At 42.8% G+C, this 26,352-nt stretch overlaps 1 protein-coding gene across 10 annotated transcripts in view; it reads right to left on the bottom strand.

The window, feature by feature from the left end:
- Nucleotides 1-26,352, bottom strand: part of PDE4D (phosphodiesterase 4D) — a 636,676-nt gene that overhangs the window by 369,448 nt on the left and 240,876 nt on the right. Inside the window, exon 1 of one of the 10 annotated variants that reach the window (XM_035100835.2) lies at nt 7,589-14,483. The exons of 7 other annotated variants lie outside the window; for them this stretch is intronic. In XM_035100835.2, the coding sequence (XP_034956726.1) occupies nt 7,589-7,857 (269 nt within the window). In that variant the 5' untranslated portion in view covers nt 7,858-14,483. Of the gene's footprint in view, nt 1-7,588; nt 14,484-26,352 lie in introns of those variants that run through there. 2 more of the 10 variants (XM_060280278.1, XM_060280281.1) reach the window with 2 other exon arrangements.

Below are 26,352 nucleotides of genomic sequence, written 5' to 3'. Positions count from 1 at the left end.
AATATCAAAAGGACCATATATAATTCAGTGGTGCTGGAATTCTAAGGTTTGTGTATAGTTCAGCCCACCCTGAATCAAAAAGAATATAGATAGAGCACAGTTGGGAAACATTGTTAATGACTACATTGATCGGTGGGAACTTCCTTCTGTCTGACATTGACGGTCAACAGTATAAACGAGCTAAAACTCAGACCCAGACAAGTTGTTAAGAAACCGACATTTCAGCAGCCCTTCTCTGAGAGTTGCAGAGTATCTTTACATTTCAAATTGCTGGAGGCTGGATGCAATTTGACAGGGGCTGGTGTATACCGTCAGATGCCTGTTCTTTAATAAGATTCCTCAAACATCTTTAACTGACCACAGCAGTAAACAGGATTTCCAGCAGGATAGATCATTGCCTTGATCCATTAAGACAGTTCTTCTGGTATAAAGTTACAATGTGTAACTACTGCCAGCTGTTATGATAAAGGATTGGGGGGGGGGGGAGAGAAAAATAACTTGGTTTGCTAAAAAGCTTGTCATGTCTAAACTCAAAGCCTATTCACATGGCCATGGGGTATACTGACAGGAGTGAGCCAGCTGTGAATTGCACCGAGCAAGATGGAGTTCACTCTTTATTAGCAAAAACAGGATCTGCACAGGCGAGCCAGGCCAAATCAGCACAACAACTTATCTCCAGCAGTTCTTGTCCCCATGAAGCAGTTGCTGAGAGTGAAGGTCCCTGCCTCCCAACAGCTGCCCAAGTTCCCTCCTCTCCAGGGTTTCCCCCAAGCAATCTGAGACTTGTGCCTGTGTGAAGCTAACTTCTTCGCCCTCTTCATGCCCCTCCTGGTTAGGGGAGACCAGGGGGAGGGAAGCTTGTCACAGAAGGATGGGAAGACAAGGCTGAAGATAAAAGGTTATCTTATAGACCAGAGGTCACCAAAAAGATGACCTCCAGAAGTCCTGGACTATAGCTCCCATCATCCCTGACCTTTGGCCACATTCTCTGGGCCAGAGCTCCCATTCTCTGATGGGAGCTGTAGTCTAATAACTTCTGGAGGGCTTAATGTTAGCTACTGCTGCCATCTACTAATATAAATTCATTCTCTGAGTGATCATTCTTTATGTAGCCAAAATGGCGCCATACAAATCAAAGAGGCAGGTATTGGCGGGCTCTGGAAAATCCTAGGTTTGCCGAAGTATCAAAACCATTTAGGAAAAAAATAGCTGGGGAGAATTAAAAAAAACTCAATAAAGAACAAGCATGCTCAGTGGCAACACTGAACAGAAAGTGCTTGGGGGGGGGAGGATGGAATGGAATATCCTGAAGGATGACATGGCAAACTGACTGGCTAAAGTGGGAGCACTTCACACGGCAGTGTTTTGTTGCTGGTTGCACCCATAACACTGCAATATAGTTCTCATTTGCTACCATAGGTCTTGCACCAGCACTGTGATTTGAGCGAAGCAATAATAAAAGGATCATCTTTATTAATTCAAAAAGACGTGACAAAGAATCCCATGCATAGCCTGTGACTCATTAGCAACTCATACAGCAGAAGTTACAGCCTCTGCTTGCATCCAGCAATAAAAGTGTCATGGAGAAGTTGTTCCTCTGTTTTAAAGGAAGCCTCAGAAGAATTCTTGTTTGCTGAGAATTACTTTACTTGGAAATTTTTCATTTCTAAAGAGCAATGCGTTAACAGACATTTCATTTAACCAACATTTCCCTTGCAATTCATATCAAACATAACCACCAATTCTATTTATTTTTTATTTGCAAACGTATTTCTATACCACCCACTCACCTAAAATATCAAGGCGGTACACATCATAACATATCATATAACAATGCAAAATAATCACAAGAATGACTGGCTCATCTAAAATGAATGAATATCTATATATCTAACTGAATAAACCTGTCAGGATGAAAAGGTCCTCAAGGGATGCCTGAAAGTCAAAAGCAAGGGTGCCTGCTGGGGCAATATTGCACAGCATGTATTCTGCAACATGGGACTGGCGTGACTAATTGCTCAATTTCTAGATCCCATCTGCACTATAGATTTAAAGCAGCATCATACCACGTTAGGCAGTCATGGCGTCCCCCCCAAAAATCCCAGAAACTGTGGTTGTTAAGGCTACTGAGAATTGTTATTCCTGTAACAGAACTACCATTCTGGGACGTTGCAGTGCTGTGAGGGGAATAGGGGTCTTCTTACGACTCTCAGCACCCTTAACAAACTACAGTTCCCAGTATCCATTGGAGGAAACTATGACTGTTTAAAGTGGTATAATAGTGCTTTAAAAGTATAGTGCAGATGGAGTCCTCGTTAAGGCCAATCAGGCTTCAGAGACATGGGGGACAACTAAGGCCTCATTCACACCACACATTATGATACCACTTTAAATAGCCATGCCTTCTCACAAAGAATTCTGGGAGCTTATAGTTGTTTGGAGACCTCTATTCCTCTCTCATAGTTAGTTTGACGATCAATCCCTCTTCAAATGGAATTTTGGGAACTGTAGTTCTGGAATGGGGAATAGGGTGGGGGTGGAGTTTCTAAATAACAATAACAATAATAACAATAATAATTTATTTATACTCCACCCATCTGGCTGGGTTTCCCAACACCTTTATCAAACTACAGCTCTCAGGATTCTTTGGAGGAAGCCATGACTGTTCAAAGTGGTATCATAGTGCTTTAAATGTGTGCTGTGAATATGGCCTAACAGCAATCCAGATGATCTCAATGATCAAACTGCAATTTTCACTTTCATATTCTCCTTTCAGAGTGACCAGAGATCAATACATGGAAAGAATAACACACAGTATTACATTTGTAATTTCTTCCCCAACATATTTGCAGCTCAGGTGAAAGCATGTGGGCTGCCAATGTCAATATCACAATATAATATAGGACTGAACTTAACAGGCACTTTATGCACCCCACTTTTAGAGTCAATATATATCAGAAACAGGAATAAATTCCCAAGAAATCATCCTTGAAATCAGCTCTAATCTGACAGCTATTTTGTCCATGATAAGCAGTTCCCATATTATGCCAAACAAACCATACTAGCATAGAAGTGGTAATTGGGGGCATAGCTGCCAGGTTTTCCCTTTTCTCGCGAGGAAGCCTATTCAGCATAAGGGAAAATCCCTTAAAAAAGGGATAACTTGGCAGCTATGATTGGGGGCAATTACCAATTGTCTTCCAAAGAATTTGGCTAGAGGTGTGGCTTGTTCTGCGTGTCCAATATGATTTTGGGCTTCTGTTTCCCTAGCACAGTGGTTCCCAACAGGTGGTCCGGGGACCCCCAGGGGTCCGCGAGCTATGCCAGAGGGGTCCGCAAGATGCTATTAGAATAAAAAATATATTAAATATATTTTGTATGATAACAGATTTTTTGTTTTGGCTGCTTCCTGCATGAGCAGAGTCTAGCGCAAAACTAGAATTAGATAGAGGCAGTAGTTCTGCTGTATGCCGTTAGGTGGCGCTTTACAGACGCTACTGTTTTGCAAAGAGGCAGCGCGCGCATTCTACTAACGCTCACCTCAAGATGCTTTGCGCGCGTCGGCTTAATTTGTGCGCTACTGCACAGGTACCCTGTCTTCTCCATTCCCCTCCCTCCTCCCTGGCGTGCGCTGCCTCCTTGCAAAACAGTAGTGTTTGTAAACAAAGCGTTGTTTTTCGCGGAAGCTACAGTTCGCGTAGTTAAAAATGGACCGTTGGTTAAAAAGTGGTTCGTTAAAATGACAAAGGCCTACAGATGAAGAGGAAGATAATGCATTTGATGTTCAAGCAAGTAAGTCAGTGACTCTCGAACCGATCTTGTCAGTGTCCATTGAACCTAAATCGTAACTGTAAAAAACGTATAAATATAAAATATAAAAAGACTCTTAATTTGGCTCTCACTTTTTAATTTTAGGATTAGGAATTAATGGGGGTCCTTGTCACAATAGCGGCTCGATGAGGGGTCCTCGAGAAAATTTTGTTGGGAACCCCTGCCCTAGCAGAAGTCCACTGCCCCATCCCTATGCAACATGGCAAATTGTTTTTGAAACCAATGGGATTTCAATGGCAGCTTGTGGTATGGCGGGGATGTTTTTCAGTGGATTCAAAAATCTCACTCTGCATAATCTAGACTTTGGGGTCATGTAAAACATCTCTTTAGGTTTATCAGTGACTACTTAAGATGACTACATGAGACCTTCAGATTCAGAAGCTGTATATAGTTTAATTCCACTTAATACTAAAAACAACAACAAAAATATTATTTTAATCTTGTTTTAATATTCTTAGTTATTTAATAACATTATAATTATAGTATGTTTCTGTTAATTGCAGGCCTTGTGATTCACATTTCTTTATTTTCCCCTTAGTTTTCATTATACAGCATGTTTCGAAGTGCTGCATTCTTTGTACATGTTATGTCGTGTATGCATGCTTATAATAGACCACTGAGAATGACTTGTGACTGAAATGAATTTGGTTTACTTCTAATTAAGTTGATGTATTATATTTCCAAATGAGTATTCATAAATTATGCCTCTCTAATATGTTCATAGTTATGATAGAAAGCTTCTATGTCAAACTAGTTCATACTATTATGCTTCGCAGAATTTTGACGTTTAGATCCCAATTTGATTCAAGCTTTTGCTCTCCCCGCCCCCCAGTCGGCTTGAGACATATTTCATCTACTCTAGCACATTCATTTAAATGTAAGAACATAAGAAGAGTTGGTTGGATCAGGCAAACAGCTCACCTAGCCCAGCATCCTGTTCTCACAGTGGCTGAACAGTTGCCTGTGGGAAACTCTCAAGCAAGACACAAGCACAAGAGAACTCTCCCCTCTTATGGTTTCCATCAACTGGTATTCAGAAGTATTCCTGCCTCCAACTGTGGAGGGAGAGCATAACCATTAGGGTTGTTGTTGTTGTTTAGTCGTTTAGTCGTGTCCGACTCTTCGTGACCCCATGGACCATAGCACACCAGGCACTCCTGTCTTCCACTGCCTCCCGCAGTTTGGTCAAACTCATGTTGGTAGCTTCGAGAACACTGTCCAACCATCTCGTCCTCTGTTGTCCCCTTCTCCTTGTGCCCTCAATCTTCTCCAACATCAGAGTCTTTTCCAGGGAGTCTTTTCTTCTCATGAGGTGGCCAAAGTATTGGAGCCTCAGCTCCAGGATCTGTCCTTCCAGTGAGCACTCAGGGCTGATTTCCTTAAGAATGGATAGGGTTGATCTTCTTGCAGTCCATGGGACTCTCAAGAGCAGCCCAAACTTTGGCCCTCCAGATGTTTTGGACTACAATTCCCATCTTCCCTGACCACTGGTCCTGTTAGCTAGGGATCATGGAAGTTGTAGGCCAAAACATCTGGAGGGCCGCAGTTTGGAGTTGCCTGCTCAAGAGTCTCCTCCAGCACCAGAATTCAAAAGCACCAATCCTTCGGCGATCAGCCTTCTTTATGGTCCAGCTCTCACTTCCATACATCACTACTGGGAAAACCATAGCTTTAACTATACGGACCTTTGGCAGCCAAAGGTCCATTAGGGTTAGTAGCTATCAACAGCCCTTTCTTCCATGAACAAGTGACTTTGTAGGTGCCAGCAGCATCCTCATAAAACTCAGATTTTTGTAGATGCCAGCAGCAGACAGTGAGGCAATACAGATGAGGCTCCATTGCTCTTCAAGCTTCCCATCATGATCTCTGCTGCTTACCGAGAGTGGAGGGGTGAGGCATGGGGGGTCTGTGGCGTGGTGGAGCCAATCCAATGTTCCTGCGGATATGCACTGTGCCCAGCTTCCTGTGCCTTGCCCCTCTGCACCCCTTCTCAATAAGCAGCAGCACCCGACCATGTTGGGAAGCCAGGAGAGCAATGGGCCTTACCTGTGCTGCCTTACTGGCTGCTCTTGGATGCCAGTGAAAGATATCAAAGTTCTTTTGGGCACACAGGCACATGATGGCAGCCCCTGGATATTCCTATGGGTGGGTGTGATCACTGAGTCTTAGGCAGCCATTGAGTCGGAGCCAGGAAGCAGAAGTTGGGGATCAAAATAACAGGGTAGTGTAGGGGTGGGGATGAATCAGAGCTCGGAGTCTGAGGCAGAGAGCAAACCAAGGCAGAGGAGACTTATCACTGCCCAAGTAAAATCCCATCTTGAACAAAAAGCCTTTGTAACTCTTCCTGCTGAGGTGGGCCAATGACTAACTAGGGTTGGTGAAATCGCAGTACCTGAAAATCCTTTACTGGCTAGGGAGATGTTCCCTGGTGACTCAACACACAGGATACCTGTGGTGGGAAGAACAGTGTGGTCTGAGTTCTAACCCTGTTAGCTACTGATAGTAAGTTCTGAGTCTTTCCCTTGATGCATCTTGAATCTTATATGCTTTCTGTCCACAAGCTACACATCGTTTCCTATTGGCTTCATGCCAAGTTACACTTTCAAAGGTAAAACTTTTATGTCTCATTGAAATCTATGCTTCATTGAAATACATGTTTCCATTAAGTAGCAGTTTGGTCTTAGCTTCTACGAGTATTCTTCCATCTCCATCTTAAGTTTCCTCTCTGGACATGCAGCCTCAGGTAATGAATCAGTGCATACCTGTCATACAAACAGCAGTGCATTCCCTTTAGGCTAAAACACTCTTCTTCATTTAATTAAAATGATTACATTTGTATTGAATTTTTTTTAAAAAAGAAACTACTCTAGGCTTGTCATTCTTCTTCCCTTTCTACGACATTACCATTCTCTGCACCACATTTTATTTTTATTTTTTTCCCAGAAGAAAATGTTTGAATGACAGGTAGCCAATGAAAACAAGAGCATGCAAAAAGAAAGAAGAAAGAAATGATCAGTGCAAAAGTCAATGGACTATTCTCAGGGAAACACCTAAATAACAGGTTTTACTAGAAAAGAAAGAAATGCACAAAGATGGGTAAAATAGAGCAAAACATCTGTCTGCTTCTAATCTAACTGTACTCATGCACAAATACAACACCCCCCCTATTTCAATAATCACAGTGCAACTAACTAACAAAATATCTCCTTTCTCACTTCCCACAGCAATTATTCCAATACAAGGACCTAGAGATGTACAGTTTTGCTCACCACCTCCACACCCATCTACTTCTGATGTGGGTCCCCCATCTCCCCCAAGCACACCCAATACAACAACTGGGGAGAAGGAAGAAAATTTAAACCAACTTTTAGCAGTAAGTCAGACCATGTTTTCTTTTCATACATTCCTCCCTTAAATCCATCCAGAGAAAGGAGGAAGGGTCGAGAATGAACTTGGGAAAAGAAATGAGAAAAGTCACTGCAGCCCTGCTGGCTTCTCCTTTTGTTATCTGGAATGGCATTCATTTCAATCAATATCAGAAGCAGCTTCAGCATAAGGGAACTGGGTCTCTTGCCTAATCTATTACTGCTCTTAAAGATATGGAAACATGCCCATGGCTTCTGTGATTCTGCTTGTGATTTTTAAAAGGGATTTTCCATTAAAATTCCAGCTCATGCTTCCCCACCTATGCAAAATGAGATATCATTCCAAACTTGGAGACAGGGGAGAGAGGAGGCAGGTACAGTCCTGCTCTTACCAGGTATGTGCCACTGTGAACCGCCGCTGTTTCGGTATGTTGCTGCTCAGAAGCATCCTGCGCAAGAGCCTTGGAGAATTTCTAGGGGAGATGACGGGCGATAGCTTAGGAGAAATAGATGAAGACTTCCTGGATGTCTTGAGCTTCTCATGCTGCAACAGGTTTTCCCTCAGGGTCTTCACAAGATCCTCATTGAGCCACGGATTTTGACAATGCGGATTATCCACTTCAGGTACGGTCAAGGTGTCTGGGCTTGTTTGCTGAGCCATGTTTCCAAAGCAACTGATATTTGCGAAGTCTCTCTATAATGCAACGTGATATTTGTTTTGGCTGCTCTGGAGTTGTTGCTTTTTTAAAAAGAGAGAAGTATTTCCTCCTGCCAGTTTTGTTCTGAGGAACCATACAGAGCTTCGACTCTGACCCAGCCTATTCAGATTTCGGCATGCTTCTGCCTACGCTCAGATCGTCTCTTGTACAGATAATGAAGCGCAAAGGGAAAAAGCAGGCTAACTCGAAGCTGGTAGGCATTGCCACTCCTCTGACAGTCCACTCTGGCGGACTCTGCTCACTCCTGCCGGCTCTGCTCGCAAGTGAACATGGAGACGAAGGCAGAGCGTGGAGCGACAGCTCCTGTGCCAGAGCAATGAGGCTGCCTGTCAAACTGCTGGAACTAATGCACTGCAGCTGCTAGAGTGACTCCTGATTATGTACACAGAAAGGGCCGGGAGGAGGGCTTAAACATTGGCACGCTGGTTTTGTTTGGCTATCATTTCCATCTGTTTATTGCTCATTCTGAAGGGAGGGGCTGGGGATGTCAAGTGTGCACTTCCGTCCCACCCTCCTCCCCACAGTACCCGAGCTATGGTTAGTTTTTCTGGGCCGGGGGGTGGGGTGGGGTGGGGGGTTAGCTACTGCATTTTGCTGGTTGTTTCAGCTCTTCTTGTTTTCAGCTCCTGTGATTTATATGGCATTACAACTTGGGTTAATGACTGGGGATTATGCTGCGCTGGATAGAACGTTTTGTTGGGGATTATACATTGTTTTATTAGACTGCTGTTTCTTGCCATTCCATGTTGTAAAGCTATTGCATCATCATGTGTGTATTAAGTGTAATAAAGATACAGCAAACAGTAAATAAATAATAAATAAACAAATGCACCCACATACCCCAACCTTCCCAAAGGTGAACAATTTTTTGATTAGAAAGAACAGCTATAATTAATAAGAATGTTTCCTTTATTATTATTATCCTAAAGCCTTAAAGGTAAAGGTAAAGGGACCCCTGACCATTACTGGTAGGTCCAGTCGTGACCGACTCTGGGGTTGCGGCGCTCATCTCGCGTTATTGGCTGAGGGAGCTGGCGTACAGCTTCCAGGTCATGTGGCCAGCATGACAAAGCCGCTTCTGGCGAACCAGAGCAGCACATGGAAACACCGTTTACCTTCCTGTTGTAGCAGTACCTATTTACCTACTTGCACTTTGACGTGTTTTCGAACTGCTAGGTTTGTGTAAACAAGACATACGGTTGCATCTCATCTTGAAAGTGTAGATTCCAATACAGTAGTTCACAAACTTCACCATTCTATAAATCTGTCTGGACTGTGCCACTTTTTTCTTCTCTTCTAATCTCAGAGCTTGCCATTCCAGATGGATGGCATAATATTATTTTGTAATTTGTCCATTACGACACTTCCATGTACTAATGGAATATTTAAAAATAAGAATAATATTTTTGGTAACAGGTTCATTTATACTACTGTGATTTTGTCAAACCATAATAATGGTAATGTGGCTTACCTTTCCAAATCCTTTTGACCCTTTTGGTCCACTCTACTGTGATCATCATTAGGCATTGTTGAGTTGAACAAATAATTCTTAACCATAATGATACTTGGCTTTCCCCCCCACTGGTTGGTGGCTGTAAATTACTGTCAGTGGGAGAGGTAGAATGCCTTTGGCTCCCAGTTGCTGGGGATCACAAGTGAAGAGGGTGCTTTTGTTCTCATGTTCTGCTTGTGGCGTTCCCAAATTCATCTGATAGGCTACTCTGAGAACAGGATGCTGGACTAGGTGACTCATTAGTCTGATCCAGAATTTGTTCTTATTAGCTCAACATGCCAGATTAATTTACCTTACTACTCCAAGTTTAATGAAAGTGCACTTTTGACTTTGCCACAAGGAAGTCAAACCAGCCCTCTCAAGAGATGGGTTATTGGGGTGTAATCAAGGACAGCAGGGTTGGGAAACTGGTTGGGATCCTTTCCAGTTGCTTCATTTAAAAGAATGATATCGCATAACTGAAAAAGGGTGGGGCAGGAATATGAAGCACCCTACAACAGTAGGGGACAACTACTGCCTTCAAGCTCTGGGATACCTATGACTGGACACCCGAGGATTCTGAAACAAGGTGGACCCTCCATCTGATTTAGCAAGACTCTTCTTGTGTTCTTATCTGACTCATGGGGGGAAATCTACTGGGAAGCTTTCTAGAACAATCAAAATAAAAGAACAACAGGTTTTCCACCTCAAGCACCAGAATATATTGAGTCAGCCTCCTGAAGACAAAAAAGAAAAAAGGAGAAACTCTTGCTGTGCCTCAGAAGCCCAACATAAAAGCCATGATGTGGTGTACAACCCATCTAATTAGATATCGCTAATTCCCAAGCTGGTGGCTTCCCGTTACCATTAACTATTTCTTAAATGTTACAATTATTGTTTTAGAATGGCTCAGAGTAATTAAGTTAATGTAATCACCATGTCTCTTCCTCTTTAAGATCTCATTTTGAACAAGAGATCCATCTTTGCTCAAAGCTATTATATAAAGGGCACGCTTCAGCTGCTTTTGGCTATTTCTGATGGATGAATATATTTTTCAGCAAGAAGTTTGAATGACATTTCAGGGCTTTGTTTCTCAGACCTGCACCCAGTGCTCCCTAGCTACACAGGAAGGGGAAAAGCTTGTATAAACACCATTACTTTTCTGCTTTGGATGTCAGTGAAGGTAACCATGAGCTCAAAACTCTTCAACCTCAGCATGTACAGCATTTTCTTATTTCATCAATGTAAAATGCAGCACCAGCAGCAGTGGTATTTATATAGCACTCTTCATTCATGAAAAAGGTGCATTTATCATTTTCAAAAGCTGTAGAGGGGATCAGATTACAGATCTACTGAAATCACATCTAACTTGGCCTTTAGTTCTCCCAAACTGTTATTTACTAGCAGATATTTATTTAATGCAATATTAACTTTATTATTATTATTATTATTATTATTATTATTATTATTACTACTACTACTACTGTACTACTACTACTGCTATGGATCCAGGCTTTTCTGGACTATATGTGCTGAACCGGATAGTTACCTGAAAGTGACTATTCTGTGCATGTCAACTGAGAGTATGCCCCATTGATTTCAGTGAGACTTTCTCCTAAGTAAGTGTGTAAAGGACTACAGTCTCCCTCATGTCAGTATCAAATTCATGCATGAACTATTTTGTAATAAGAACCAAATTCCAGATGTCATTTTGTTTCTTGTAACTGGATATAATGTTATTGTTTAGTCGTTTAGTCGTGTCCGACTCTTCGTGAGCCCATGGACCATAGCACGCCAGGCACTCCTGTCTTCCACTGCCTCCCTCAGTTAGTATTAAAATTGTACGAAAATGATGCAGACAATTGCAATCATAACAAGTATTTCACAAAATGGAAAAAATGTGTCATTTATTGTACCAAAGTACTTACAGAACATGGATATCTATTGCCTTGAGAATTGACATTTGATCAATAAAATCTAAATCTCAACAAATTACCAGTTGCTGCTGCTGCTGCTTTCATTATTATTATTTTACAGTAAATCCTTCTTGTTTCTTGTTGAGGCTATGATTTCTCAAGTGGTTTGTGAGCATCTCACTAGTAAGGCTTGTATTGTGGGTTGCCAAGTCAGTGTCAAGCAAGTGATGTTGCCAAGGCAACAGAAAAGACCAGGGCCAGGCCAGTACAGTTTGCTTCCTGAGGTGGGGGACGAGAAGGTGCATCTTCTTCTCCAAGAGAGGGGAATGGCTGGGGGAGCTGCCCCTGCTGTCTCCCTCTTTCAGCATCTGCCACCTGAGGCAATCATCTCACTTTGCCTAATGATAGGACCAGCCCCAGAAAAGGCTTCCAATCTGATTTTATGAAGTACATGAGTTTAACAACTCCCACAGGATCAGGGGATGTTGTCCAGACACTTGCCCTATCATTGGACCCCATGACTGCCTCTGGTGGTGAAAATGCAGATGGGAATGAGGCCTCATTTCACCCCCTCATAAAGCATAGGCTTTTCAGCTGAACTGCAGGTGATGGTGTCTGCCAGGCATTGCAACCTACTTCAGTTCCAGAGGTGAGCTGCTGTTTACATCACCATAGGTAGTGTACTCGCTACTAGGTCTCAAACATTCTGTCATACCAGTAGCACCATCCATCCATCTGCAGCAACAACATGCATTGTGTTACAAGCCACCAAACCATCAACTTGCATGTTGTGGGGGCATGTTTAAAGAGCTTATTTCCTAGGTAGAGGAAATTAGTACTGTAGTAGCTGTAGAAGTTTGCTTAGCATCAGTAGAAGTTTAGCAAGGAAATTATTATTATTATTACTACTACTACTACTACTACTATATGCTGGGAGGTTCCAGTATAACTAAATATTTAAATAATATTTCCTCTTTGGGGTGAGAAGAATATTTCTGAACAGAGAAAGATGTGTCCTAGCCAATTTTGATTGGAGGTTCCTTCGTTAGCATCTACTTGCCAGAAAAAGCAAAGTTGAAAAAGAAAATGTCCTTTGTTTGAGTTTTAATTGCAAACATCCTCTTGGTATTTATGAAAAACCAACTCTGGTGTATTTAAAGGCCTGAAAATGTTATAACACAGCCATGGAAAAAGTGTGTGTGTGTGTGTGTGTGTGTGTGTGTGTGTGTGTGTGTGTGTGTGTGTATGTATGTGCCAATTGTATATGACAGCACCATTAATCATTAGTGGCCTATCATCACAAATCTGAAGAACTGTAAAGTCTGTTGAATACATAAGCCTTATCTACTTATTCATGTCAATGCTGAAAATTTTAGAACATGCCATTAAACTCCCAAGTTAAATTCACGCAGATAGCAATTGAGATGAGAGCAGGCTTCTGCCAGGACAAAGGGTTATGGATCTAAGCTGTGTCCACCCTAGGAGGAAGTGAAAGTTTAACTTGAATTTCAAGTAGTTCTTCTAGCATTGCACAATGAGCAACCGGCAATTTAAACACAGAATGTTTACCTTAGGCTCTGAAAAAAATCCTTGCAATGTGATTTGCGTAGGCAACTTTCCCCCCCTGGCCTTTACAAGCCAAACATGCCTTGCAATGAAAATAATATTCATTCATTGCACCCTGGGCTTTGTGTAGCTTTCCCCCTTTTTCTTCTAAGGGCATAAAGAGACAGATGCAAATGACTGCTGTTCCCCTGAAAAAGCAAACAAGTCATCAGCAGTGGCTCTGCTCAGTTGCTACAAAACAAACACTTTCCTGGCTATTAGCACAGTATGTGGCTTTTTTACTGCTGCATCTCCAGATCCACGTGCCCTACCCTAAAAGCTCAGCGCACACAGTCATTTTCCCACTCCAGTTTCTTTATGCCAGCCATTCCCATTCCATATACATGCTCACATGCAGAAAGTGCCATGTAGGCTGCAAGTGGGTGGAACAGACAGCTGTGGGGTTAGCAGTACCAGTTAAATGTGACCTCTATGGGAAAAATCGCTGCAAAATGTTGCTTCACACAGTGCATATTAAACTTTGGAATTTGGCCCCACAAGAGGTCATGATGGCCACCAACTTGGATGGCTTAAAAGAAGGATTAGACAAATTCCTTCCTATGTTCTCCCTCCACCGTCAGTGGAAGTATCCCCATGAATACCAGCTGCTGAGAGTGTGAGTCACTTGAGAGGAAGGAAGAAAACTTTATTCAGGCCAATAATGGTATTGGCTCATAGCAAGCACTGGGAACAAAAGTCAGGATTCCAAGGGTCATGAGCCAGGCAAACGATGCAGAACTGAATGGAAGCAATGAAGACGTCCCAATAGCTGCCACACCCCTCTCTCTAAGCTATTAGAGGCTAGGCAACTAGGCAGAGTGAACTTATTCATGAGACTCACTTTATGAGACCGCTGCACATCTACACATGCGTTATGGAGGTGGTGTCTAGATCTCGACAACAAGATCATGTCCTTCCCCTCTGGCTCCAACTCTTCTTCCTGCAGCAAGGGCTTTCAGAATTAGGCTGAAGTAACAGCCAGGTTGGAACTTATCCTGCACAAAAATTTTAATACCCTCTTATCCATCTCTCTATTTACTTATAAAAGTCATTGCCACATTCAAATGCCAGCTGACCATCTTGGGCTCTTAGATGAGTCACATGATCCACTTTTTGGTCACCTGCCACTTAGCTTCTTCAAACAATGGCATAAACTCATCATAAAGAGAGTGCCATGAATATGTGTGTGTGAATACATTGACTCACCCCTTCAACCCCACCTACCCGTTCACCCCACCAAAGAGACCCGAGTCTTCACTATTGGATCAGATTTCAATTTCACACAGCTTCATTCTGTGGGCTCTGCCCCTACAAACACAAACTGCTTTAACTCATTTATGAATGAACATACAACAGAATATTCGAAGCATAGTTCAATTAACAAAACAATACAAAAAACAACGCCTCTTCCCCCATTTTTGTATATGTAGTTTAGTTAGCGGATATAAGATGGATCCTGGCTAAGTTAGTTAACTTAATTCCTACTGAAATCACTGAATTAATTTAAGGCATGATTAACTTCTACCATAAATTTCAATGGCACCTCTGTTTCTAAAAATTCCTTCAGTAGCACCTTAAAGACCAACTAAGTTTATATTTTGGTATGAGCTTTCGTGTGCATGCACACTTCTTCAGATTATTTAATTATTACATTAAAGTTTATTTAATTATTACATTTATATCCAAAGACCCGAATGGGACATATGTGGTTTTCCCTGCTCCCCATTTTATCCTCACAACAACTCTGTGTTGTAGGCTAGGCTGAGAGTGGCCCATGGTCACTGAGAAGGGTTGCCATACTCAATAGAGGACAGGACTTCTGTGCCTTTAATTGCCCTGCTCTCTTTTGAGTTTGGAAACCTTAAAGAGAAACCAACAGACCCTTTGCTTGGAAATTAAACAAAGGGTCTGCTGGTTTCTCTTTAAGGTTTCCAGACTCAAAAGAGAGCAGGGCAATTAAAGGCACAGAAGTCCTGTCCTCTATTGAGTCTGGCAACCCTGAGCAACCTTCATGGCAGAGTAGGGACTCTGGCCTCCCAGGTCCCAGTCCAACACTCTAATCACCACACCAGTCTGGATGCAACTGCAGCACTTGTGGGAACCACAGACACTGTTCAGCATGTTGAAGAGAAGATTGGAAGCACACCCTCCTTTCCAGCATAATAGCTTTGTGAATACAGCAAGGTTTTTGAAATGGATTAAACATTCAGACACATCTGAATTCAGACACTGTATGCTACTGAGGCCTGCTTCCTGACTATTCTAACTAATGTGCCAGAATGCAACAAGCCATTGCAAAGGCATTTAATCCTGTACTGGATTATAGCTTTATTATGTATATTTGTTTAATCCTGTGAGCAGGAGTCCCCGGAACTGGATAAGGCCACAAATCAGTCAATCAACCAGCTGATCAATGTTTCAGGCAGACAGGTTGTTACAAAGGATTGGAATGCCAGCTAGTATATTTATGCTGGTCAAAGTAATTTGCTGATTGCTAGCACCACGTGATGCACCATAAAAACTCATGAACATGTTTACATAGAACGCTTGCATTCAGGAAATGTTTGAAATATATTTATTCAATCAAATCAATGCTCACCAGAATAGTACTTACAATTTATATAGTGCTTTCCACTGTTCAAAGTACTTCTCATATTTACAGGTCATTTGTTGGAGGTGGCCTAATGTCCTGTCTATTGATACCCAGATCTCCTGTGCCTCCCCCGCTTATTTTTTGTTTTTTAATGCTTTGGAGACAGCTAGGGATACTAAAAAGTACAGTACCAGTGTGACCTCAGCCTAGGGATTCAGTTATTCAATTATGATTTAATCATTTAATAACTTCAATAATTCACAAACCAAGATACAAACTGAAGCACAGGTATCCTTTAAAGTTTCTACTTCTCTGAATTTTGCAATACACATCTCTAACCAAATAATGTGTACCAAAAATGCATATATTAGGGGAAGTGTGTGTGAAAAAATGCGTTGATTGGTGAAAATTACCTCCAAAATGCATTATACCGGTATTAGTGGAAATTGCTTGCAAAAATGTACATACTAGTCAGAACTACACCATTATGATAAATTAGCATTGGATGCTGACGAATTTTCAAGAGGAAATTTGTGAATTGCTGTGGAAATGTGGAGAACTGAATTTATAATTGGTGAAAGACAGAATCTGAAATTGACAGATTTCTCAATACCTTCTCCAGCCAGGCACAATCCTAATTCGCCCATTGGCTGCCTATACATTTATGCAGATTGGTGCTATTGGTTTGTGCTTTAAGAATCCTGCATGTTGTACCCACTGCAACATGTATGGCTGTTGTCCCCATTGCAGCATGGAAATTTGAGGGCAAGGAAGAATAGCTTCTAGAGGCGCAGTAGTGATCTCATTGGCAGAGGCGGATTTAGAATCAGCAACTTCCTGGTTCCTAGTCTTATCCTACACTGGTTCTCCAATCAAATCGTTTTAATTACTGTATTTGCAGATCTAGCTAGAGTCTTAAATCAGATGTTTATCAGTCATTTTCATGGACAATTCTATTTTTAGACTTAACATTTAAAATCTGCTCTGTGGAAAGTGTATTAGCATGAAGGTCCCATTTTTCTCCGGCGCAGCTATGCAGCTCTGGTTTCAATTTTTTTAAAAGGATCTAAAGATCCCACTGTGTCATATGTATATTTGGCATTCATGGAACATAAATAGGCCTCAATTTCCAGATGACAACTTAGAGGTACAGTATTTCCACCAGGAAGGCAACTTCCTTTAAATTCTACGTGGGAGAGAGGGAAAATTAGGCTACTAATATTTTTTAAAAGGAGTTATTGAAGGAAGAAGAGTGATAAAGCACATTTAGCAATGCATTTTTCCTCCTTTCCAACTGTGTTTGAATATAAAACTATGCCAACTGACTGAGAGGTGGGTGTCCAAAGATGTATCTGAAAGGAATAATCTACTTAACTAAGCAATTCTGTTTTGTAGATGTGAATGATGCTTGTGTATTTGACTTGGTTTCAGAAATCTCCTCATTATAGCTCCAGTGGCAATCTGACACTGAACTTCAGGGTAGACAAACTGAGCTTCAGGTAGACAAAAGTAAATATTTATTCGCCGTTAAATTACTGAATTCACAAACACAAGTTGTGGTTATGGATGACTATCACCTTGGATGACTTTAAGAGGTGATTAGGCAATTTCATGGAAAACAAATGGCAGGAAAGGCTATCAACAGCTACTAAGTCAGGATGACCATGTATACCTCCAATATCAGTTGCTGGGGAACACAAATGGGAGAGTGCTGTTGCACACGATGTCCTCCTTGGGGGCTTTTCAGTGGCATCTATTTGGCCAGTGTGTCTCCAGCATGGTGGGCTAGCTAGAAAGGCCTTTGATCTAACTTCCTGTATTCTCTCTTTAACATAAAGGCACTTCTAGCCAATCACTGCCCAAGACTTCATCATGATCACTCCCACCCCCAGCAGCATCTCAAAAAAATCTGTTTCTGGATGCAACATAAATTGAAGGCCTTGTCAGATGGCAGGCAAAAGGAGAAACTAGATATGGGGTAAGCCATGTTTCTGTCTGCCCAAGTCACATAAAAAGCAGGAGCGGAGCTGCGGGTGTACGTGTGGATGGGTGTCCAACCTTTAAATAAATTTTAAAAAACACAGGGGAGTGGGGAAAGAAACACACCTCCTTCCCTGCCATAGCTTGCTGTGCTTTGTTGCTTTGTGAGCTTGCCTCTGGCTGGCTCAAGGGCTGAATGTGAGCCAGTCTACAGTGTGTTTTTGTGTGTACTGCCTAAACAAATTGAGTGCTTGTGAGTTAAGGCGGAGAAGGGGACAGGTTTTGTGCATCTCCCCTGTGTAATCCTATCCATGTGACAAAATGACCACCCCATAAAACATACATGTGGTTGCCCTGTCATGTCTAATCATTCTTTTCTAATTTCATTGCTTAAATTTATATGGATCCTTATGCAGCTAAAACAAGCACCATTCACACACACTAGGTGGAGATGTCCACAGACTGGGTGGGAGCCCAAGGTTTGCAGGTGTACACATATCTACCGGTCTATCTACCTCATCAGCCTTTACCATACTGGTCCCCTCCAAATATTTCGGGCTACACCTCCCATCAGCCATAGCCAAAACACAGTCCAATAAAGTCTGAGCATGCTCAGTGGCTGCAGAATGCTGATTGGCTGTTAAGGGAAACAAAGAATGTGGATGGGATGAAGGGCACAGCTGGCTTGTTGGAACCCTGAGCAGCAGCACTCAAAATGTTGCAGGTCTCCCCTATATAACACAAGAGGCGCCCCACAGCATTTCAGTAACTTATGATGGTAGCAATGCCTCAGAGAAGAACCACCATACAGAATCTGTTGTTCTTGTAATTGTGCTCCACGAAGCCTAAGCTGGGATCAGAAGAAGTCTAACTGTCCAATGGAAAACTGCGCTAAAGTGACATTGCACTTGGCCCTTGAGTTTTGGGAGAGGATTCAAAAGGCCTTTACGCAATCATTTCCCTGGGGCAGGGAAGAGAAAACAAGACACACGCAGAGAGAGAAAGCTACCCAATGACTCAGTTACCTGGGCTTGTCATTGGACCACATGCAGCAAGGCAAAGGCAGCAGCATGGAAAGGCAGCTACAAAAGCCCAGCTTCCTGAGCTTCAAGGCTAGGAGAAGGCAGTGACCCCAAGTCATGCTCTGCATGCCATTTATTTCAGAGGTATATGGAGTTGGCACTGTTGTTGAAAGGCAGTTCTCACAAGCCAACTAAAATAAGAGAGCCATCTCCTCGTTCCCAAACACAGGATGATTCATCACTAAGCTCCAAATGGAGAAGCACACAGAGCAGCTGCGGAAATAATGCACTTCCCTGGGCAATGGAAGAGGAGCCTGCCTTCTCATGCCACTGAAATGGGTAACTGCACTCACAGGTCAGTACAAAGCACAGTGTGCGTTTCCCCCCAGCTACAAGAAAGTCACGACTTAAAAGAGAGCACAGTGGTGAGCGGGAAAAGCTGTAGCTGTCGTGAACACAAGAAGATCAGACCAAATGCCTCTGGATCAGACCAAATGCCTCTCATAGCTGCCTTGACCTAGCCTGGGAGCATTGAAGGAGAGGAGGATAAAAAATGGAGGTTGGGGAGAAATAGATGGAGCAATGGAAGGGGGGGAACCCTCTGTGAGCCATCAGTTCAACCACATACCGTAGCAAGATACAACCTGTCTCTCTTCTGGCAGAGAGAGGGTGCTCCCCTGTGGGCTGCTCATTGTGAGATGGGTGCCCCTCACGCACCTGGCAATCATCTTGGCAGGTGTTGTACCTGAAGAAGGGCCCTGAGGAAGGGTAATAGCTCTGAAAATCCCAGGTTTGATCCCTGTTATCTGCAGGTATGAAATCCTGGAGAGCTGCTGCTTTTCTGTGTAGGTGTAGGTGGACCAATGGGCCAGTTCAGTACAAGACACCTTCCTATGTTCTTCCATAAGGCTCCTCTTCTGTGAACCTGCCTGTTATTCTATGGATTTCTCGCCCAGAGGTCAGGCATGTGATAACTCCAGGCAGGATTTCTGTAGAAGTGGTGCCCAGATTTCAGAATGCTCCCCCAGGGTGGCTCAGACTAGGTTTGTTTTCTTTCTGGCGCCAGGCAAACCCCTTTTTTATTTGCCCAGGCTTTTCTGATTTGGTTTTAATACAGCTTTATTGCTAAATGATTATCTGCTCTGCTTTTATTGTTTTATTGGCCTTATCACCATGATTGATTCTCCTGATTTTATATAAGCTGTTCCGGGAGCCTTATTGATGGAAAAGCATGGTGAAAAATGCCTTTAAAAATCTGCAATGTCCATATTCCACATTCACACAGATTCCAGGTGCGTTTTCACAGTATGGCTTGTATTAAGCTGGCATCACCAGGAACATGAGCCAACAGGCACAACATTCTGGAAACATGCTAAAGGATTATTGCTGCTTGGGACTGGACTTGCATCATCTCTGCAAGCTGGACGCTAGACTTTAAGCCTCCCCATGGAGTGAGGTTCCTACTGCCTGCTACTCCCTACTTGCTGTGGCAAACAGATATCCAGGTTACGCATCAAATGAAGGTGGGAGCCGTGAGAGAACTGGGGAGGAATCAAGTGAGAGCAACCATAGCTGCTTTATCTCCTGCTGCATTGGAAAATTTTAAAAGGGAGGCATCAGGGTAATACTTTCAGCCATAGTAGCAGCCTTAGGGACCCCCCAGGCATCATTTTTAATATGCATTTGTGATTGTGATGCTATTGGGATAATCACAACTCTCACTTATGTACCTCCGTTCTTCCAATAAGAATGTCCCCATTTTATCTTCACAGCATCCCAAGGCCACCCAGTGAGCTGAGCAGGGATTCGAACCTAGGCCCTGGTCCAACATATCAACTACTATACCACCTTGTGATCCTGCTTTCAACACTATTTGAGTCTATGGACGTTTTGGGGCAGCCATGACTTCATTTCCAATCAGTACACATCCTAGAATTTCCTGCTCAAATCCTCTTAACTTTTCATGCCACAAATTTTCTGTTTTGGTTTTCTCCCGCTTTCTTTGCCCCATAGCCCATCCAGACAATAACAATGTCTTAGCACTGGGGAAGGACAAACTGGTAAAGCAGAATAAGCCTGCCACAGAAACACTATAATTGTGTCAAGTACATGTTGTTGAACACAGCCTCAATAAAACACCAACCTGGCATTTGCAGAAGAGGGAGAAAACTCAGGGAATGCCCAGGGGAAACGTTTCTAGAACACCTTACAGCATGTAGGGGCCAGAATACTAATGATAACAACCACCTTGTTCCAAAGGCTAGGGAGGTTCCATATCTATAAATAAACAGAAATAATACATGAGAGTAACTTATTGCAGGGCTACTACTGAACCGCAGGCACAGATCTAGATGGTTTTACACAGCTGCATGCAACTCTAAAGGAGGCAAACATACTTCGTACACTCTATTAAAACATTGCTGATGAAGAATTGGCGAAACAGGGCCTTGTCCTGGGATTTTTTCACTGGAATTTATTTTTATTTGCCTCACTATCATACTGGAATTGATTCCTATTTGAATTCATCTTACCATTACATAAATAAAACCTTTTGAAGACTTACTTGAAATTCATCTTCCTCCTGGCCCGAGTTCTTGCAATTTACTGTTTATTTCTGGACTTCACCAAGAACTCCAATTTCTACAGTAATTGAAACTTTGGCAAAAGTAAATTGCCACATGCATTTGTTGGTAATGCAAGGTGGAATACTCCCTCTAGCGGTCAACTAGGGGCGAAAAAATGAATCTTTAATGCAGCAAATTTCCTGCTTCATTCATGCAGTGGTTATGCTCCGAAGAGAAATTGCTTGGAGAAGGAGGGTCTGTCTCACAGGGCTGTACGAGGTGAAAACAAGATGATAAGCTGCAAAAATCCCATTAAGACAGAAATTGTAGAACCCATAGATCATAAATGGTGGTGATAGGAAGAAAACTGGGTGAGATGATAACGGCTTCATAGTAACAACTCACTTGGGGTCCAAGGATTCTTAGAACATCTGTTTCTTGAGCAGGTGGTCTCAGCCCCACTACTAGAAGGAAAAAGCATCCCGCTGGGAGAGCTCAAGCTCCTGGTCTAATTAGTAGTTCTCTTGATCCTTCATTTCTGGTCTCAGCTCTGAACTTTTAGTCTAATATACACATTAGCGGCTTAAAACACAGTGAGGTTGTTTACCCCACTGATTTCATAGCTTTTCCATTAGCACAATAACGCACACACAAACACCCCAAACTGCTATTCCTGAAGCTGATGTGGAATCACAGAATTGTAGAGTTGGAAAGTACCCTGAGTCGCAACCACCTGAATTGCAGGAATCTCAACAAAAGCACCCATGACAACTGGCCATCCAAGCTGTTCCACTGACAAACAGCACATACAGTAGTGTCAGAAAGTTCTTCCTGACATGGCTTCTAGAAGGGTGAGGCAGGCAAGGGCCCACAGCCTGGCTCCCTAGCTAGCCAGGTGGGTTTGCTAGCTCTGGGAGAGGGTGTGTGATTCCTCAGCTGGAGGAGGCTTGGAACAGGTGAGGGTCACCTGCCTCATCAAGCCCAGATGCTGCAATCATCAGCATGCAAAGTACAAAACAGAAGCAGAGCTGAGGTGCTATGTCTGCTCAACTGCCCATATTGACTTGGATGCTCCTGGACCTCTTTGGGTTTGTATCCTGACTGCTGGACTTCAGACTTGGCTATTTAGATTGACCCTGGACTGCATTTCCTGACCTTTAGACTTTGGATTTTGAACTTTGGACTTGTGTGGATTGACCTCAGACTTTGAACTTGGCACACTGACTTGCTGCCGGGAAGGCCAGGGGTCCAGGACACCTTTTGTCCAAGTTGCTCAGCAAGGCATACATGGCCTCTCTCCCCCTCCCTCCATACATTGCGATTCCCCATTCAGTCCTTGCAACAATCATATGGCCTGGCCCAAAGTTAACTAGTGAGCTTCATAACCAGGGGTCAGCAACCTTTTTCCAGCCATGGGCCAGTCCACCGTCCCTCAGACCATGTGGTGGGCTGGACTATATTTTTTCTTGGGGGGGAGGAGGGGGATGAACAAATGCCTATGCCCCACAAATAACCCAGAAATACATTCTAAATAAAAGGACACATTCTACTCATGTAAAAACATGCTGACTCCCAGGCCATCTCTGGGCCGGATTTAGAAGGCAATTGAGCCACATCCTGCCCCCGGGCCTTAGGTTGCCTACTCCTGTTCATAACCAACCAGCTCTCCTTGTTCCAAGTTGGACTCTTACAGCTCCACCATACTGGCTCTCATGCATATCTGTTGCAGGCAGATGGCACACAAACAATATTATGACAAGGAAACCTACACTTCTTAACCTCCTAAAAAAAAAAAGACGGAAGGCTTGGCATATTTCCCATGGCTTACATAACCTTCTCCCAAACCTCTTTTTTTTTTTTTTTTTTACAAACTCAGGATTTACCCAGGGAACAGCAGAGGACCAAGCACGCTGCAACAGGCATTTGAAGTGGGATTTCTCTTCTCTTCGTAGTAGCTGGAGATCAGCCATTGCAGTGTATACATTTTAGGGTAATTAAATAAAGCTGCAGTGAAGCACGGTAATGTGCTACTTGGCATTCTTCCAATCCGCTGTCAGCCAGAAGGCCTAATCTTATGAAAGGCTGTGAGCTAGGAAACGTGTGGTCCAGATGGCAACCAAGAAATACTGCGCTGGAGCAATATTCACGACCTGAAGCATCATGTAGGTAGCGGTGCAAGCCTACCTGAAATATTTGGGTGGGCACAATAGAATGGGTCGGTATTGCTCTGGCAGGACCACCAGCCACGGCTATGTGCACTCTAGTTGTACCACCCCAAAAGGCACTAATACATAATGTTTACATAATAACATGAGAAGAGCCTGTGGGATCATGCCAATGGCCCCTCTAGTCCAACATCCTGCTCTCACAGTGGCCAAAGAGAGGCCTGTGGGAAACCAACAAGCAGAATTCGAGCACTCTCCCATCCTGTAGTTTCCAACAACTGGGATTTGAAAGCATTACTGAAAGCATATTGAAAGCATAGCCATCGTGGCTAGTTAATATAATAAAAAAGCAGCTATTTTTGACATTATATTGCAGATTTTAGGGTGTAGGGGCCATATACAGTGTACTGGGCCCAGGAAATCCTGTTGGTGTCCCTGGCTGTGACTTCCAGAAAAACAGAGAGAACCATAAAATGATGGGGACATGCCCTCCATCAATCACTAACCACCCCATTAACAGGCAAAGTAGCATATCAGACACAGAGAGACATACTTTGCATCTCACCTTTGTTCAGAACAAAATGGAGGGTGAGCATGCAATCCTGGCAGCCAATAAAAGTTGTGCATTTTTAAGGGTGTGTGTTCAATGTAGGAGACAAAGTCAGTGCAAAGTGTAACTGACCAGGTAGAGGAAAGAGTCTTGTGTACATTGTAGATATTTGAGGTGGAAGTTTGGATTTTGGGTGAAGAACAAGCCTTGCTGAATCTCCCCCACCATACCAGCTTTGGCCCTCTGTTCTCTGGGTTGATGTCTGCACCGCTATCCTGGACCAGGGATGTGACAGCACTGTTGTCTGAATCAGTGGCTGTGCCATTGCTTGGAACCAAGACAGAAGGCACAATTATTCTCCACCAGATGGAATATCTAGCAAATGTTACATTTGCTTTATATGTGTCATGATTTTGAACATCATTCTGCTTCTTCCAAAGGAAACAGGCAGTTGGGTAGAGGCAATGAAAGAGGGGAAAGTTCAGCAAACTATCAGTAATCCTATTTCACAAATGAGGAGAAATGCTACAGGGGAGACGCGACAATGTCCGCGGAAGCGTTTGAACTGCTATTGGGGCCCAAGACAAGAAAAGGAAAAGACAAGTGAGCAGATATTGGGACACTCCATCAAAGTGTCCAACCACATGAAAACCAAAGCAGTGATGAGAAGTACAAGACCAAATATGGAGATTGGGACCAAATATTATTATTATTATTATTATTATTATTATTATTATTATTATTATTATTATTTCCCCAGCCACTCTGGGTGGCTCCCAACAAAAATATTAAAAACACGATAAAACATCAAACATTAAAAACTTCCCTAAACAGGGCTGCCTTCAGATGTCTTCTAAAAGTCAGATAGTTGTTTATTTCCTTGACATTTGACGAGAGGGCGTTCCACAAGGCGGGTGCCACTACCAAGAAGGCCCTCTGCCTGGTTTCCTGTAACCTCACTTGTCGCAGTGAGGGAACCGCCAGAAGGCCCTCGGCACTAGACCTCAGTGTCTGGGCAGAACGATGGGAGTGGAGACGCTTCTTCAGGTACACAGGACCGAGGCCGTTTAGGGCTTTAAAGGTCAGCACCAACACTTTGAATTGTGCTCGGAAACATACTGGGAGCCAATATAGACTGCAAAGTTTTTTGTGTAAATTCAGATTGAGGAGGGATTAATCAAATAATTAAATATACATTTATTTTAGAGTTGAAAATGGACTTCTTAATTCCTATGCTGTTGATTGTGCATTAAAACAGGAACAAAAAGATGAGGATGGGTGCTTTTGACCTGCATCACTCACCCCGCCCCAAACCTTCACAAATCACCACTGCTTTTTAAAATAATGTTACTATGCTTATTATGTATTAGTCTCAGTCTTCTAGGAGGTTTGCTTTCAGAAAGGCAGGATACAACTATTTTAAACAATATAGTGAAATAGTGACAGCTAAAACAACATCAGGTATTTTTAGAAAGTAATTGCTAGAATCCTAACACACAGCCTTTGCCTAGGGAAAAAAATACATTCAGAGCTGTGTGTGAACAACCCCCAGCTTTGGCGATGAATGATGTTGGAAAAAGTAAATCAATGAGTGAGTGCTCTACATCAGGGATGTCCAACAGGTTGATCATCATCTACTGGTAGATCCCCGGGAGGTTTTTGTACTTTGTGGTCAATCACTGGGTCCCTTTCCTTAGTGTTGGTAAAACAGAATCCGGCCCCGCCCCCTCGTCCCACCCTCCATTATTGCATGATCTGCAGAGTGGAAGACGGAGATTACTCTATGAGGCTATATGTTTCCCCAGTGATCTGTTAGTAAGTGGCTGTTCCCCCTTCTCCTTTGAGAAACCAGGGCTTTCTTCATCCCTTAAAAAAAGCTCAACAACTTTTTTCCTGCACCCCCAAAAAACAGGGCTTTCCTTCCTTAAAAAAAGTTCAACAACTTTGACCTGAACCCCCCCAAAAGGGGGTAGATCACTGCCAGTTTTTAATTCTGTGAGTAGATCGCAGTCTCTTGGGAGTTGGCCACCCCTGCTCTACATTATATTTCAGCAATGTAATTTAAAACTAGAATGATTTGCAAAAGTTGTTTGTACCTCCAAAAATTGCAATGGAGAGGACAGCATGGTGAGAGAAAAAGGAATTCTGACATTTGGCAGCATTTATAAAGCTTTATAAATTTATAAAGCTTTATACCTTTATAAATGTAATGACATTTTAAAAGTCCCCTGAAAGCATTCCCTTCATTGTTCACAGTCACACCCCTGCTTGGGTTATCGCCCACCACTGAAACGCCAGGGTGTAAGCCTAATGTCTGCTGCTATGTAGAAGTCTTCAAATATGGTTCCAGTAAGGGATGCTGGAGAAGTCTGACAGGTGAGGGAGCAGAAACTGCTCCAGCTTGTGTGCTAACTTACACTAGATAGCAAGACGAACAATGTAGTGTTTGGTAGAAACCAAACTGCAGTGGAAGAGTAACAGTTATGATTGTTACAAATGCAGGTTGGAATGGAAATTGCTGCCTTCTTGCAACCCCAGTTCCAGTATCCT

The sequence above is a fragment of the Zootoca vivipara genome, chromosome 11 (assembly GCF_963506605.1).
Source record: "Zootoca vivipara chromosome 11, rZooViv1.1, whole genome shotgun sequence".
In the NCBI taxonomy this organism is placed as follows: Eukaryota; Metazoa; Chordata; class Lepidosauria; order Squamata; family Lacertidae; genus Zootoca; species Zootoca vivipara.
This window is presented reverse-complemented; position numbering and strand designations above follow the sequence as displayed.